The sequence below is a fragment of the Protopterus annectens genome, chromosome 2.part2 (assembly GCF_019279795.1).
Source record: "Protopterus annectens isolate FY-2018-M chromosome 2.part2, PAN1.0, whole genome shotgun sequence".
Classification (NCBI taxonomy): domain Eukaryota; kingdom Metazoa; phylum Chordata; order Ceratodontiformes; family Protopteridae; genus Protopterus; species Protopterus annectens.
In genome coordinates this window covers 620,526,857-620,542,774 of record NC_056730.1, presented here as the reverse complement: position 1 = coordinate 620,542,774, position 15,918 = coordinate 620,526,857, and the positions used below count along the sequence as shown (strand labels likewise).

General features: G+C 35.4%; 1 protein-coding gene across 1 annotated transcript; it reads left to right on the top strand.

The window, feature by feature from the left end:
* The first annotated feature begins 12,323 nt into the window (after positions 1 to 12,323).
* Positions 12,324 to 15,561, top strand: LOC122795746 (nanos homolog 1-like). The gene has a single exon (XM_044064057.1). It carries the CDS (start codon positions 12,572 to 12,574, stop codon positions 13,238 to 13,240), a length of 669 nt encoding a protein of 222 aa, XP_043919992.1. The 5' UTR covers positions 12,324 to 12,571; the 3' UTR covers positions 13,241 to 15,561.
* The last annotated feature ends 357 nt before the right edge of the window (positions 15,562 to 15,918 follow it).

The window sequence follows — 15,918 nt, the reverse complement described above, 5'->3', positions numbered from 1 at the left end:
AAAATACAGAATTAGAACAGTAAGAGAAGTTCAGAACAGGGGTTGGCATAATGGTTAAGGTATTTACCTCACAGCCACATAAAACAGTGTTTGAGTCTTTCTTTTGAAAGAGAAATTGGCTAGTCTTAAAATGGCCCACAAAGGCAGCTAGCCTAGTACTTACCTATGAACCTATATACCATCTCACCAATCTATAGCCATGGAAGGAAGTATGAACCTCTATAATTAGCTTAGCAGCATAGATTAGTGAATCTGATAGAAGAGGGAAACCAGCCCCAATACCTAAACTTCGGGTAAATGATATCCTATGTAATCCACAGGAACAAGAACAAAGGAAGTTTTTGGGAAGCCTTCAGATCTGCAAGGCAGAGTAAATTTGATTCATAAGCTATATAACATAATGTTTAAAGGAGAAAAGTTAACTTAACAACCGTACAGAATATCAGTACCCCCAAAAAGGTCACATAGGAGGTAGTAAAGAAATGGACCAAAGTGGACATAAAAGAGAGGACACAGTGTGAGTGCAGCAACACCATTATCAGTCTCAAAACCTGTGGGAATAAATAGGGGTTGTACAGATTGTGGCAAGCAGAGCAGCACTTTAAAACCTGACCACAGCCCAGTGTATAGATTGCAGAAACTAGAAGAAAGGTTGGAAAAGGCAAGACACCTAAATACATTAAATGCATATCAAGCACTCAAGGGTGATACAACTCATTCATGGGTCTATATTAAATCATCGAACGCTTAGAATAGTGAGCGATGATTTATCGACCCCCTGTAAGCGAAAGCTTACAAACTCGAATGCTTAGAACAGCAATTTTTTTTTCCAAGGAAAAAAAAAATCACTGTTCCAAAAAAGAAAAAAAACATTTATAACATAAAGTGGGGGGCTTCACCCCCACACCCCCCCTACTTAAATATAGCAACTCCAAGATTGCACTACAGTGACGAAAATGGCAAAGTAACAGACGCGGCCAAGCGATTTCTTTCCCAGGGAAAGAATTTGCTTATATGCCGTGTCATCATTTTGCCTTTTCATCTTTTCAAATTCGACCAAGACACATTCGAAAGAATGTGACTTTGGTCATCTAAAAGGAACCCTCATTCACTTGGCATGAAGCAGGTAATTACAAGATGGGTAGGGGTCTCTAATGTAACAGCACTTTCTGTTTTTAAACAAATAGAAACATACAAATGATCCAAAGGTAAGAGAATAGTAGTGACAATAATGTAAATGACACAGATATATGCTTAGACATGTAAATAATGCTTGTGTCTCAAAAATGTGTAAGTACAGTGCTAGACTCTTAAAATGTATTAGGTGTTTTATTCATCTGTTTCTGTTGCTTTATGAGTATAGGAACCTTTCTGTATTAATAATAACAGGTTTGATGAACAAGCATTTGGAGATAATATAAAAACAGAGCTGAGACCAATGAATTGTGTGCTTTGCAAAATAGAAAAAAATACTGAGTGGTGTCCAATGTTAGAAAGAAAGGGAAAACACTTTATCAGTAATTTGTTAGCATACAGTCCAAGGTCACTGAGAACTGCACGAACCAAAAAGAAAAGATAAAACTGAAGACCACAGCCGAAGAATCCACTTAAAACACCAGTTTATTTCACCTCTAAGGTCACTGAGAAGCCTAGCCCAGTTTCCCAATTGACCCAGAGCATTGCCTCATTAAATGACTGGCTCATAATCACTGAGGATGAGAGAATCTATACTGTAATACAATATGAAGTTTACTAATATCTCATAGCCTTAATCATCTGCACTAACTGCCAAACTTTAATTAGGTACTTAACTTAGATACCCAGTACTTCAAGCTAATAAGAAAATGTTGAAAAACAAAAAATGCAGGACAAAGCACCTCAAACACCACGAAATATTCAGCTATTCAGCTCTTTATTAAAATTGATAATAAAAGATGGACAAACCACAGTACCACACTATAATGTTAAAGGCCTTTCGTCTGGTTCTATGACCAGACTTCTTCAGACAAAAAATAGCAGGTACAAAAAAGTTTTTATATTAACTTAAACTTCCCTCCACCCCCTAGTTAAACAATTAATTAATCAATCAATTAAACAAATACAGTCCCTAGCTTATAAACTTCATTCATTTAAATCAACAATTACAGCATTATTATTAAATAACTGCACCTACTAAAATGTAGTAAACAGTTGATATACCAAAAATTCTAAAATAATAAATACTTATATATATATATATATATATATATATATATATATGTGTATCTATATATTTATTTTATTATTTTATTTATTTTACATTTGTTGACCGGGCTAGTCTAGCTGGATATATGTCCATTTTCAGTAGAGGCTCGGGGAGAAAAGCTCCAAGCAAAAAAAAAATGGGAAATTTAACAATGAATATAACTATGAGAAGTACAATACAGAGTTAGCACTCTGATAGAGAAAAGTTATAAAATAAATTTGTAAAACTAAACACTTTTAGTGGAAATTAAACTAAACAATTCTACAACTCACAGTAGAAGGTATAAGCAAGTCTTAGAAAAGGGAAAAGAATATATATATTAATCTAAAATTCCTGAGTAAGAGTCAGTAGTAGTAAGTCAATTTGAAGGTAAAGGTTATAGGAGTAGTGTATAGGGTTATGGATAGAAGTGAGAAAAGATGTCAATCTGGGTTAGTGCATGGACAGAGCCAATGAGCTTTGAGATGTTCTTTGAGATGTTTTTTAAACAGAGAAGTAGAAGCAAGGGAAGTTAAGTCAGCAGGAAGATGATTCCAGAATTTTCATGCAGTGTTTGAGAAGAGTGAATCCCCAGCTTTGTTGTTAGCTTTATTAGAGGAGACTAGAAGTTTGTTAGCAGAGCGTAGTGTAGGTAGATTCGTATAAGGTGTAACAAGATTAGTGAGGATAGGGGTATTATTAGGGTGGTATAGGATCTTTTGAGTAATAAGTAGTTGTTGATAGAGTATGTGGCTATGAAGTTCTAGCCAGCCAAGCTGTTTGAGGTTAAGGCAATGGTGAGTTTTAAAGGGTGAGCTTGTGATGAATCTAGTTATGCTATTATAACAGGTAGAGAGTTTAGAGAGGTTGTTTTTGGATAGGTTGGTGTATATAACAGAGGCATAGAAAAGGGTGGAAATGAGGTGAGTCTGGGCAATTGTTTTTCTTGCAGGAGGAGTAAGAAAGGGTTTTATTCTATAGAGGGTGCCAAGTTTTTTGTTGACAGACTTAATAGTTGAGTTAATGTGTACGTCATAGTTGAGCTGATTATCAATAGTTACACCTAGTAGGCGGGTTGTAGTCTCTGGGGTAATGTTGGTACCATTGTTAGAGGTTATAGAGAAGGAAGGAACAGGTGATTTATGAGTAGGAGTAAAGAGTAGTAGTTTTGTTTTTTGGGGATTTAGGAGGAGGCAGTATTGCATAAACCAGTCTTCAACCTTCTTAAAAACAGTTTGGGTAAGAGAGTGGAGAGAGGTTATACTCTTGGCTGTACAGATTAAGGTGGAGTCATCTGCATACTGAATACAGGTGGCTTGGGGTATGTTAGTATGTAAGTTGTTAATAAATAAGGAGAAGAGTAGGGAACCTAAGATAGAGCCCTGGGGTACTCCTATTTTTACTGGTTGTAGCGAAGACAGGATGTTATGCCAAAGTACTGCTTGCTGTCTATTTTCCAAATAAGATCTAAACCATTGTATGGCTTGAGGATCTAGAGAGTGAGCCTTTAGTTTGTCTAGCAGTAGGTTGTGGTTAACCATGTCAAAGTCAATAAATAATGCAGAGGAATATAAGTTATTGTTACGATTTTTATTTATGGAGTCAGTAAAGGATAGTAGGGCAGTTGATGTACTGTGGAATGGCCTAAAACCATGTTGGCAGTTTGCTAGTAGGTTATTTTGTAATAAGTGGTTGAGTAGCTGTTTGTGAATACATTTTTCCATTATCTTAGCTAATGGGGACAGTAGGGCAATAGGGCGATAGTTAGAAAGCTCAGTAGATTGTCCTCCTTTATGTAGAGGGATGATATGGGATATCTTCCATAGAGCAGGGATTTTGCCCTCAGAGATAGATCTGTTAATAAGGATAGAGATGGGATAGTCTACGGCTTTAGCGGCTATTGTTAGGTATTCAGATGGGAGTTGGTCAGCAGAAGGGGTGCAAGGCTTCAATTTTTGAAGTAGCTTACAGATGAAAGATGTAGATACAGGTTGTATTTGAAAGGTAGGTAAAGAAGTATTGCAGATATTTGGTTGTGAAGCAGTGAGAGGAGGTAGAGAATTGGCCAGTGTTTGAATGGCTTCTGTAAAGTAGTTATTAAAGGCATCAGGGATCAGGTTGGAGTTGTTACTATTGAAACCGGTTGGGTTTGGAGTGGTGGTATGGCCTGGTTGAAGAAGTTTGTTTATCCCACTCCAGAATTTTTGTGGGGTTTGTTGATTGGTCTGTTGGAGGCCGAGTTAGTAATCTTTTTTGTCTCTAAGAATATCTCTTTTGGTGGAATTTCTTAGTTGTTTAAATTGGAGGTGGGTTGTTGGACATTTGGTAGATCTCCAATTAGCCCATATTTTATTTCTGAAGTGTATCTTTTGCCTGGTTTGTTTTGTGAGCCAGGGGGCACATTTGGTTTTTATTCTAGTTGAGCGATAAGGGGCATGGGAGTCTAGGATATTAAGAAATTTAGTGTTGAAGTAAGTAACTGCTTCGTCTAGTTCTAGATAGGTTAGTGGTGACCAGTCACAAGCTTGCAATTCGGTTAAGAAGCTGTCTGGATTAAAACTTTTTTTTGACCGGGAGGTTTTGAGATTATGTGTGGAGGGAATGTGGGTTTTTTGTTTAATAATGTAGGTAAGTGTGTGGTCACTGATATCATCTGGGAGGGTTCCTGGAGTATAAGATTCAGGGTGGCTGTTAATAAGGATCCAATCCAGAGTACTTTCCTTGTTAGTGGGTTTATGGATTCTTGTAGGAGTTGTAATTAGTTGAGAGAATCCAAAGAGGTTTATATGGTTGTTGGGGTTGAGAGAACTACAAGAAGACCAGTTTATATTAACGTCACCAAGTACAATGGTCTCCTGGGGTAGATGGGTAGATAAATGACTAAGCAAGTTTTCTAGAGAATTTGTATTGTTACCTGGAGGTAGATACATGCAAATTATATAGATTGATTTAGAGTTATTGATTTGGAGTTTGATAGTTAGGGTTTCAGATTTGGTATCTATTGATGGGAGCACATTAATGAGGGAAATTTGTAGCTTTGATTTGTAAAGAATGGCTATACCCCCACCTTTTTTTCATTTTACCGTCATTTCTGAGGATGTTATATATATTTCACACTTAATTTCAGTAATTTAAATACTCCAAAAATAACAAAATTAATTTCTAAATGTATAAATCATCTTATACTAAATTCCACATTCACTATGTAATTTTAGAATTAGCTCTGAGAAATTATAAATATGCACTATTACATCAACCCCCACTGTTAGTCTAAACAAATCTGCCATATCAATTCTCTTTTTTCTAAGTAATAAAGATCTCAGACCACCCCTAACCTCTCCAGCTATATGATCAATTACTCTAAATCTAAAGCTGTGTGTGGGGTTAGTTTTAATATGGGCGGCTAACGCATGCTCAACCTTGCCTTTCTTAATGTAGTAAAGGTGCTCATACACCCACTCCCGCAGTCTATGATCAGTTTTTCCAACGTAGAATGCGGGACATAAGTTGCACTGAGCAAGATATACTACATAAGTTGTATTACAATTATATTTACCTGACAAAGTCTTATAACTGCAATCCCTAATATTAAATGAGTACCCTATACTCATATGTTTGCAAAACTTACAAGATTCACATTTACTCATTCCAGGATTCTTAATAACCTTGTGTTGTTTCATTTCTATAAAATTTTTCAAATTCATACCCCTCTTGAAAGTAAAAGAGGGTTGTGGACCCAAAAGGGTACGCAATTCCAAATTATTGCTTAACAGGTCCCAATTCTTTTTAATAATTGAAATAATATGTCCACTCTCAGGATAATTAGTTAGACTAAATGACAATGGAGACCTATTATCCTCCTGAATACTATCTATCTTGTTACATAATAGAAGTCTACCTTGTAATAATGGAATATAAAACCCATTAGATCTTTTGTAAGTCACTTCCTCCATAATTTTGTTAATAAATTCCCCCGGGTAGCCTCTAGCAAAAAAAACATTTTGGCTATCTTATTACATTCTGTTATAAATTCACCTTCAATAGTTACCATCCTGACCATTCAGACTAATTGTCCTTTTATTACAGATTTCTTCTGGTGGTAAGGGTGGGAACTACTGAAATGTAAATAAGTATTTGAAAACGTATCTTTCCTGAAGATCATGGCTGCTAATCTCTCCTGGAGTGAATCTTTCAATACTTCAATATCTAAATATGCTATGGACTCTGTGTTAAATGTGTATATAAAACTTAGAAATGTAGTTGTATGATTTAGATGTTCAACAAACCTTTCTGCTTCCTCCAGGCTCCCCTTATATAAAATAAGGATATCATATAAAAAGTATGTATAAAAAATAATTTTTTCTTTTAGATGATTTTGTGTAAAAATGTGTTCTCTTTCTCAGAGAGCCATCACTGAATTTACGAAGCTGGCCCCGCATGGGGACCCCCATCGCTACCCCGATTTTTTGCACATATAATTGGTCATCAAAAATGAAATAATTGTTTGTTAAAACAATGTCTAACAAAATGTTCACTAACTTAATCTCACTTTCAAGGTCCCCTTTCATGTGCAAAAATCGAAGGACAAAATCAATACCTTCTTCTTGGGCAATGGACATATACAAGTCCCTAACATCTATGGTTAAAAAGTTAAAACTGCCCTCCAAAACAAGTGAATTTAACCTACTTAAGCATGGCCATGAGTCTTTGCATGTCTGTTCTTCACTTACAAGGTATTTTTTCAAAATGTTGTCAATTACTTTAGCTAAATGGTAAGTTACACTCTGGTGGGCATCAACTAAGTAGATGGATCCGTTAGGGATTTATGAATTTTCGGTAACCCAAATAAAACCGGGGTCCTTGGAGCTGACATAGTCAAATAATTCAACATAGATAAATCTATGAGTTGTTCTATGAACAAATCATTTAAATGTTCTTTAATTCTCCTACAGGCTATGTTGAATTCATTTAAACTGACTTTGATGTATGTGTCAGTATTTAACAAGGAATCCATCTTTTGGATATACCAGTCTTGCACCATAACAACTAGCCCACCTCCTTTATCAGGTTTAAATGTTATTATAGGTACATGACAAAATTCAGTAAAGGCTGCCCAATCATTCTTGTTTACATTTTTAACCTGATACCTTTTCTCTACATATAGCTTCCTAAAGTCTATTTCACAAATTTTCTCAAATGTTGCTAACAAGGGATGACTAATAGGATTAAAGGTACTAGAAATATGATATTCTGATCCACCAGTTTGTTCCCCTTTAAACACCACGTGCAAGTTTAATTTCCTAATATATTGTTTAAAGTCCAAGATTGTATGTACAATATCCATAGTTTTAGTAGGTACAAAAGAAAGTCCCTTCGATAACAATTCAACTACACTAGATTCAATCTGGTACGGTGTAAAATTATAAATAGTGAAATAACCTTTCTGATTTTTAATTAAGGTCAAAGGGGGACCCAACTGTTCACACTCTTTCAAATCAAATTCTGATTCAAAAAACTCATCTAACACAGTGTTGTTAACCTGGGTAGACATAACGGATGGCCCTTCCAGTCTATACAGCCTGGTATCAATAGTTGTAGGTCTCAAAAAGGCATTAGGAGTTTCCATCAAGCCATCATATAAATCATGTTTGTCAGATTGAACAAATTGGGACACAGTAGAATTCATCATAGATTTTACACTGTTTAGTGGAGTCAAAGTTGATGATAAATCTTCCCTAAGATTATCTGATCCTAACCCATCCAGTTACTGGCCATAACCCAGGAGCCTCCTCATTATGACTCCCAATAGGGTTAAAATTGGAACTCCTTACCATTTCCACCATATAGTCTCCCACCCCTCCCCTTGTACCTGTTTCAAATTCACTAACCTCTTTAAAAGGAAAAACAGTGTTGTTTAAGCATCCACTACAGGAACTATCCAACATGTTGTTTAAAACCAAAAACATTTCTATTATTATTGATAAGACATTCACCCTTAAACGAGTCATTTCGTTGTGGATTTGTTAAAAGGTGCACCATGTTAAAACAGGAAACACTCATATTATTAATTTCAAATTCTGAAACAGAAACATTTTTATTATTATTCAAACATTTAACCTTGGATGAATCATTCTAACTAATAAGGGCACCATATTCAAACAGCAGTCACTCTTGTTATTAGTTGCAGTATTTGAAACCGAACCGCATACTAAATCAGTTACCGAATCCGTAGAAAAAGGAACCATAAATGTCCCAACCAAATTAATTTGTGAATCAAACAGTCAACACCTTTCAGGTCATTTTCTAGCACAGTACCTGGTACAGTTGAGTTACTTTCTGATTCAGTCTGGTCTTCAGAAAAAGTTACCTCTTTTTCCTGATGTCGCTGTTCTTTTGCTGCTGCTGAACATTCCCCCCTTTCCGGCCTTCATCTCCTGTAGTTGTTGTTTGGTTTGAGCCCTCCTGTAAAAAAACATGGTCCTCATGTTCAGAATTAACTTCAATCAATGGGAATTCTGGTCTTAAGGTCTCCCCGGTTGCTCTATCTGTTGGTTTTGAATATTGGTAGCTGCCGATATTGAGAGTAAAGTTGTTATACTCCACTGGGCTGGACCATTCTGACTGTGAGAAATTGGAGGGGAGGGATAGGCTGTATCACGTTGTAATTTTTAAAATTTTGTCAGTCTTAATTTATCAATATGCTTGTCGATGCTTTTAAAAGATCTTCTGTAATCAATTTTATATCTAGGGAATTCCATAGACTCACAAATACGTGTGTTGATAGTTTTAATTTCCTCATTTAAGCAGTTCACCATACTAGCATAATGTTTGCTGATAAGTTGCATTAATTCTAAACCATGCTTGTTAAATAAGTCCAATAGATCTTTATGGAAGGGATAGCCTGAGATGAGACCTGTAGGCTATTGTTAAGATCTCAAACCCTTTCAAACCACTCCCTCCTTTGTACATTCACTGAAATAGGATATTTCTAACTGTAGTTTTTTTTGTCTTGAATAATTTAGCATCTAGCATTTTCATATCAGATGCTATCGGCACAGACGCCCCCGAGGACAGTCTCTCATTAAATCCAACAGAATTGTTAGTGTTTCTATTTAACATAGGGGCTGTATTCAACCATTTAGTGACATCAAATCGGTCCATATAGGTGCTATTACTATGTAAAACCTCAGAATTTTGAGCAGAGGGAATGTCTAAGCTCTTACCTCTTACTTGGGAAGTATCAGCCCCCTAATTTTGATTGTTAGTAACAGAAGCACAATTCACTGGGGGCAAAACAGAGTCTAAACATTATAACAAGGTGTCCAAACGTTCAGCGTCTCAGCCTAGTATGGTTTCTTGCTTTATGTTGGCTTTTCTGAGTATTGCAGAGGTCCTGGGAATTGGTGCTGTTCCCACTAGCCATCAAATGCAATACAACAAAAGTTTAACACCACAAACTGTTGAAAAAAGAAAAATGCAGGACAAAGCACTTCAAACACCATGAAATCTTCAGCTATTCACCTCTTTATTAAAATTGATAATAAAAGATGGACAAACCACAGTACCACACTGTAAAGTTAAGCGCTTTTCATCTGTTTCTATGACCAGACTTCTTCAGACAAAAAACAGCAGGTACAAAAACAGTTTTTATACTAACTTACACTTCCCTCCTTCCCCTAATTAAATAATTAATTAATCAATCAAACAAATACAGTCCCTAGCTTATATTACATAAATTACAAAATTACATAGTGAATGTGGAATTTGGTATAAGGTGATTTACACATTTAGAAATTAATTTTGTTATTCTAGAGTATTTAAATTACTGAAATTAAGTGTGAAATATATATATATATATATATATATATATATATATAGTATGTATACACACACACACACACACACATATACAAACACGTGTATATATATATATATATATATATATATATATGTATATATATATATATATATATATATATATATATATATATGTATATATATATATATATTAAGGGAGAGAGAGAGTTGCATTTACTTTCGTTGAATATTCAAAATATTGAACATTCTTCTCTTAATGCCATTTTCGTTTTGTGCAAGATTGCAGCATGAAATAATTTGTTATTGCTTTTTTTTTTATTGTTTTTAGTTTTGGTCTTTGGAGATCAAATGTTTTCCTGTTTATTTTATTTTTCAACTTTTCATTATGCAATCATATATTCTGGGTTGTTTCTAAGAAAAGTGATATATTATTCAGAGGCTGAGTAAATTAAACTTTCATAAACAAATTGTTAGACGTATGCTACGTTGTGCTGTCCTTCACTCTCTATATACAGAAAAGTGGCTTTCTCTTTTGAGAGACATAAGCTAACATGACAAGGAAACTAGCTGGCAAGCCAAGCAGGCAGTTTCTAAAACACAGTTTTCTCAGTGTCTGCATGTTCTTCATCTCCATCCAAGAAATGTCAGAAGTAATAAATAGAAGGGAGCTGGCAGGAAGTTAGATATTCTTTTGGTATGAGGCAGCTGTAGAACCTGGCCTGTAATTGTACTTTTGCATAATGCCTAGAACACAACTGGGAATCCTGAGATGCAAGTTACAATGCAGCTGCCATCTCTTAATGAGTGCTCCTGTTATTTTTAGCTCTAACTGCTTTTAACATTTTCTACAGTTAAACAATGTAATCTGTTCCTCAGCTATCTGAAACTCCTTTGTAACTCCTTGACATGAAAAAAATATATCCTCACAGTTTATTGTTTTACAAAGATCATTAGACTCTGAACAGAAGCAGGCAGAAATATTCAAGGAAGGCATAATAGTAACCATTATGTGTAAACTTGTTTCACGTGCATTATTTATAATCCATTTTTTTGCATATCAAGTAAGAGTCTAGCACAATTAACATTTAATTTCATGAATGTAACGTATACTGAATAGTCCAGTAACAGGTATAATATTGGGTATGTGAGGGAATCTGTACAGATACAGAGAAATGCAAGAATACATTTATCCAAGAGGTGATTTAACTAGCTCATTCACTCTACTCGTTCTACCTTACTTTTTAATTTTACTTTCTACCCAGCTACACCCATTAAGAAGTATGAGTCTAGAATGTCTAGTCTAGAAGCCAGTAGTTGTAGAGATTATTGTGCATTACATAGTGTCTCAGAAAATACTGTTTTTTTTTAATTCTGTATAGTAATAAAGTCCTTGCCTATAGTAAACAGAGATTTGTCTTAATGTGGCCTCCTCAATACTACATTGGGGTGGTTATAGTCTACTTCACTGATTTTACAATCAACCTCTGACACCCCAATATTAAAGTGCATGAGTGTTACTAATCTCCTCAAAAGCTAAAGGCAGTCTTCATGGATACCTGACGGTACTTTAGTATTTTGTATATACCCATACCTCATCAGAACACACACACACATGCACACTCACACACCCATGCACATGTACACACTTGCACACACATACACAAATACACACATGCACACATGCATGCACACACATTCATGCACACAATGCGTACACACACACACACACACACACACACACACACACACTATTCTGCTTGCTATTCATGGGTTCTGATTCTAACCATAATGGAGTCTTTAGGACGTTTCTATAACTCCTGCCACTCTGATATTATTCCTATAGTTTGGGCTAAGATTTCTTTGCTTTAGCTCCTGGTTCTCTGCTCTTTTTTGTTTTAGCTGGAGCAAGAAATTAAATATACAAAATTAAAAGAAAAAAGTCTATTTTATCAATGTGGTTAGCCATATTACTTAATGCATTTTACAGATCAGTTGATATCAAAGCATTCTTAGCAATTCCAAAGAGTAAATAATAATTTTCCAAAAATGTATTATTGGCAGCAGTGTGCTTTATCATTATTCCATCACTATACATGGCAGTCAAGGGTAATGGTGAGTGAGCAGGCCTGTGCCACTTTGTTGTGCTTCCCAGCCAATCCATAATTCCAGGCCACGTTTTACTGATTTCTCTTCACATTTTTCTCTACACAGACTGATCATAAACTTGGACTGAAGAGCAAAGCTCCTCCTTGCCTGAGATCTATTCATCTTCCCAAACCATAAAAATCAGCAGGCATTCTCTTTCAGGCTTAGAAAGCAAAGGGAACATTGACTCGGCCTGCCTTTCCACATTGCATGCTTGGCTGTAACATTCCTACCCTGGCTGAGACTATTTGACGAAGAATACAAGTATCATAATCAGCACCAGGGATACAATTTTTACTGTGCATGCAGAGAAACATCAGCAAATAAAGCAGAAGAAAAAAGGAGCCTTAGTGACTGCAAACTAGCACAACAACAAAACGAAGTATGGATTTTCTGAATCACAACTATCTGAGTGCTGGGAGCACATATGACTACACATTTAATTTCTGGAATGACTACTTTGGACTTTCTACCTTGGTGACTAAAGCCAATGATAACAGCAGTAAAAACAGTGGACCCCAGAGCCCTAACTCTATCACTGAGTCCCTGAAGGCCAGTTTAGGGCTGGAGGAGACACTTTGCCCTTGTGTTGTCAGAGATGATGGGGGCACCATGGATTGCTGCTGCCCCTCAAGCCCCCCCAGTTCAATCCTAGACTTGGAGGAACGCTTTTCATTTTTTAACCCTTTTCAACACACAGTGACCATACCACAGGACAGAGAGGCCTTCAGTAGTCCATATGAGAGTTTTGATTTCTTTGGGATGGAGAGGAGGGTTAGGAAAACAAGTGGACGAAGCAAACAGGAACCAAAGATCTGTGTCTTCTGCAGGAATAATGGAGCACCAGAAGAGGTGTTTGGTTCCCATGTCTTAAAGAGCCCAGATGGAAGGGTGCTGTGCCCAATTCTACGAGCCTATACTTGCCCCCTTTGCAGTGCCAATGGAGACAATGCCCATACCATCAAGTACTGCCCCCTGTCCAAAGACCAACCTCCCCAGAGAGCACTAAAGGGAGGAAGGGCTGTAGGGGGTAAAAGACTGAAAATCTTTTAAATAATAATGAAAAACTGTGCACTGAATCTCTTATACCTGTGACTGTTTTGGGGCAGCTACCCTAAAGCCACATTTGCTACTCTGCATTTCATTTTTGCTGCAGTTTTCTTCACTAGGTTTACAAACACAAAGCTTCTTTCTGCTAATGCTTTCAAAAGGAAGTTGCTAAGAGATGTGGAATGCACACTGAAAGAGAAATATGCTACAAGTTCTTTGTTTCGGCCAGTGCACAGTATTCTGGAATGTTTCTTTTTTATGAGAATACAAGGTGAAGGTAAAATATTATACATCAAAAAGCAATCTATTGATGTATTTAAAATGGACATGCCTTTAATGCAATCATATATAAAATAAAACATTTATAAAGTGTATAAATTAATAAATATAAAGTCTTTGTGAAAATTACTGCCTGATGAGAAAATGGAGGGACAAAACAAGAGTCTTTCTACTAAAAGTAAGCTTTTATTTATTTTCACATGGCTTTCTTAGGAAGAACAGAACCAGAAAGGGTACATCTTTCAGTAAACTGTATTAATGCAAGGCATAGTACTGTATCTTATAAGACTGCTAAGTCTGTATTGGATTTGCCAGTACACAAAACAGGAGAAGACAGAGAGAAAGAGAGTTTGTGTGTGTGTGTGAGTGTGCGTGTGTGTGTGTGTGTGTGTGTGTGTGTGTGTGTGTGTGTGTGTGTGTGTGTGCGCACGCGTGTGGTGTCTATCTACAAAGTGTCAGTTTTGAAAGCCTTCCTTTCTTACTCTATGCATACCTGCAGATTTTTTTGTTTTGGGTTGCTGCTATACATATGTATATAATAAAACAGCAATATTTAAATAATGCTGCAAATACTTAATCATTTTTTTTTACTTCAGTCTTGGAGCTGAGATGTTAGAAATGTATCAGCTCTGCAGTTGCATATATAGCAATCATTCCAGTTTCTTTCTTGGACTTCATTAATACTTGAAAGTTAACATTCCAAAGAAATTAACTTCTAGATAATACTTCTGAGCAAATGTCAGTAAAGTTCTTTTTGTGCCCTTTTTTTAGAGTACCATAATTACCATGTTAGTCATTTACAAATTTACTTTATTCATCAGTCAGATCACTCTACACTAAGAAAATGTATGAACTTGTCTTTAGAAAAATAATTACTCAATGACAAATTAAACTGTCATATTGACTGCACTGTATCTTTCTGCGGTGTGTCTTAGATAAAAGAGGAAGGGTCCTGTTACGTCTTTGAGTGACAGGATATAAAGGTAGATAAGCACTGGATATAGTTGAAATGCATTGCTTTTCAGTGTTGTGTAATGTCTTGAATTATTATGCTGTGTGTGCATGTGTGTGTGTGTTTGTTGGGGGACGGGAATGACAGGGCTTCTGCTTAACGTTAATAGCATACTGGTTACAGGGAAGTAGCAGAAAGTGCTTTAAAGTAAATAAAGACAATTCCCCTACCTTTTGTTCGAACTATCTTAAAAAGTAAGGCATTGCCACAAAAAATGGGAATTAAAGTGTTGAATGTTAGCAACTGTTTTCAGTAATGGTTTTGTTCTCTTGTATGTATTCTGTGTATGGCAACTTTCAAATCAGATATGATGCAACAATAATTTATGTAGTGAATGTACTAGAACTTTTAAGGAAGGTGTTCTTTTTAGCTGTTTTTTTTCCCTAAGCAGGACTGCACATATCATACAGTTTTGTTTACCAAAGTTGAATGAAAATCAATTTTAAATAATAAGAGATTTTTAAAAAGTAAAAATGTAATAGATTTTGCTGTATTGTATATAAAGTGCTTAATGTATATTCAGTATTTTAACACTTTTGACTGAGAAAAAAGAGGGTTGACTACCTCAAAACAGGAGAGATTTCAAATTATTTCAGACTTGTACTTATTGTAAATGGTCAATAAATGCAGTTTATAAATATATTACTGCCATTTGTAATAGTTTTTAATAGTATTTTTGGATCTTTGTATAACATAATTGTATTTTTTGCATTACATTTACATTTGGAAGACATTTTCAAAAGACGCTATTGACACATTTATTGTTAGCAGATAGATTATGTGAATAATTAAGAATAATCATGAATTTTTGAAATTGTGCTGTAAAATGTTCATTGTTTTCCAAGAAAGAAAAGAAAAATGAAGACAAGGCTTTAAAACTAGGACTTTTGTCAAGTGTAATTGAAGTTTTTATTAAATGAATTGTTAATTTTTTATTTATATTTTGTCACTATCCTGTATGCTGCAGGGCAGAATCTAAGATGATGAAGTCACTACATTAATTAAAACAGCTTTACTGAATATTTTAATCTCATGCTGTCTGTGTGTCTGTTTTTTTTTTCTTTTCCTCCTGTAGTCTGTGGGATAGTCCATACTTTATGAATGCAGTAACATGGGTAAACATTTTAACAGTTTTTAAAAGTATCTAAAATTGAGTTAGAAGTCCATATTTGAAATTAAGGTGGATATGTGTAGAGGTGAATTGTACTAGACTACACTCATTCATGAGTTTTCTCTTACAATTTAATATTTTAATATCATAGATGGTATCGCACCTTAGCATCACAATTGTTAAACTGCCACACACTTTAATCATACAAAATAAGTTAAGCTACTGCTATTGTTTACACATGGCCCAATTTAAAGACTTGTAAACAATGCTTTCATTAGT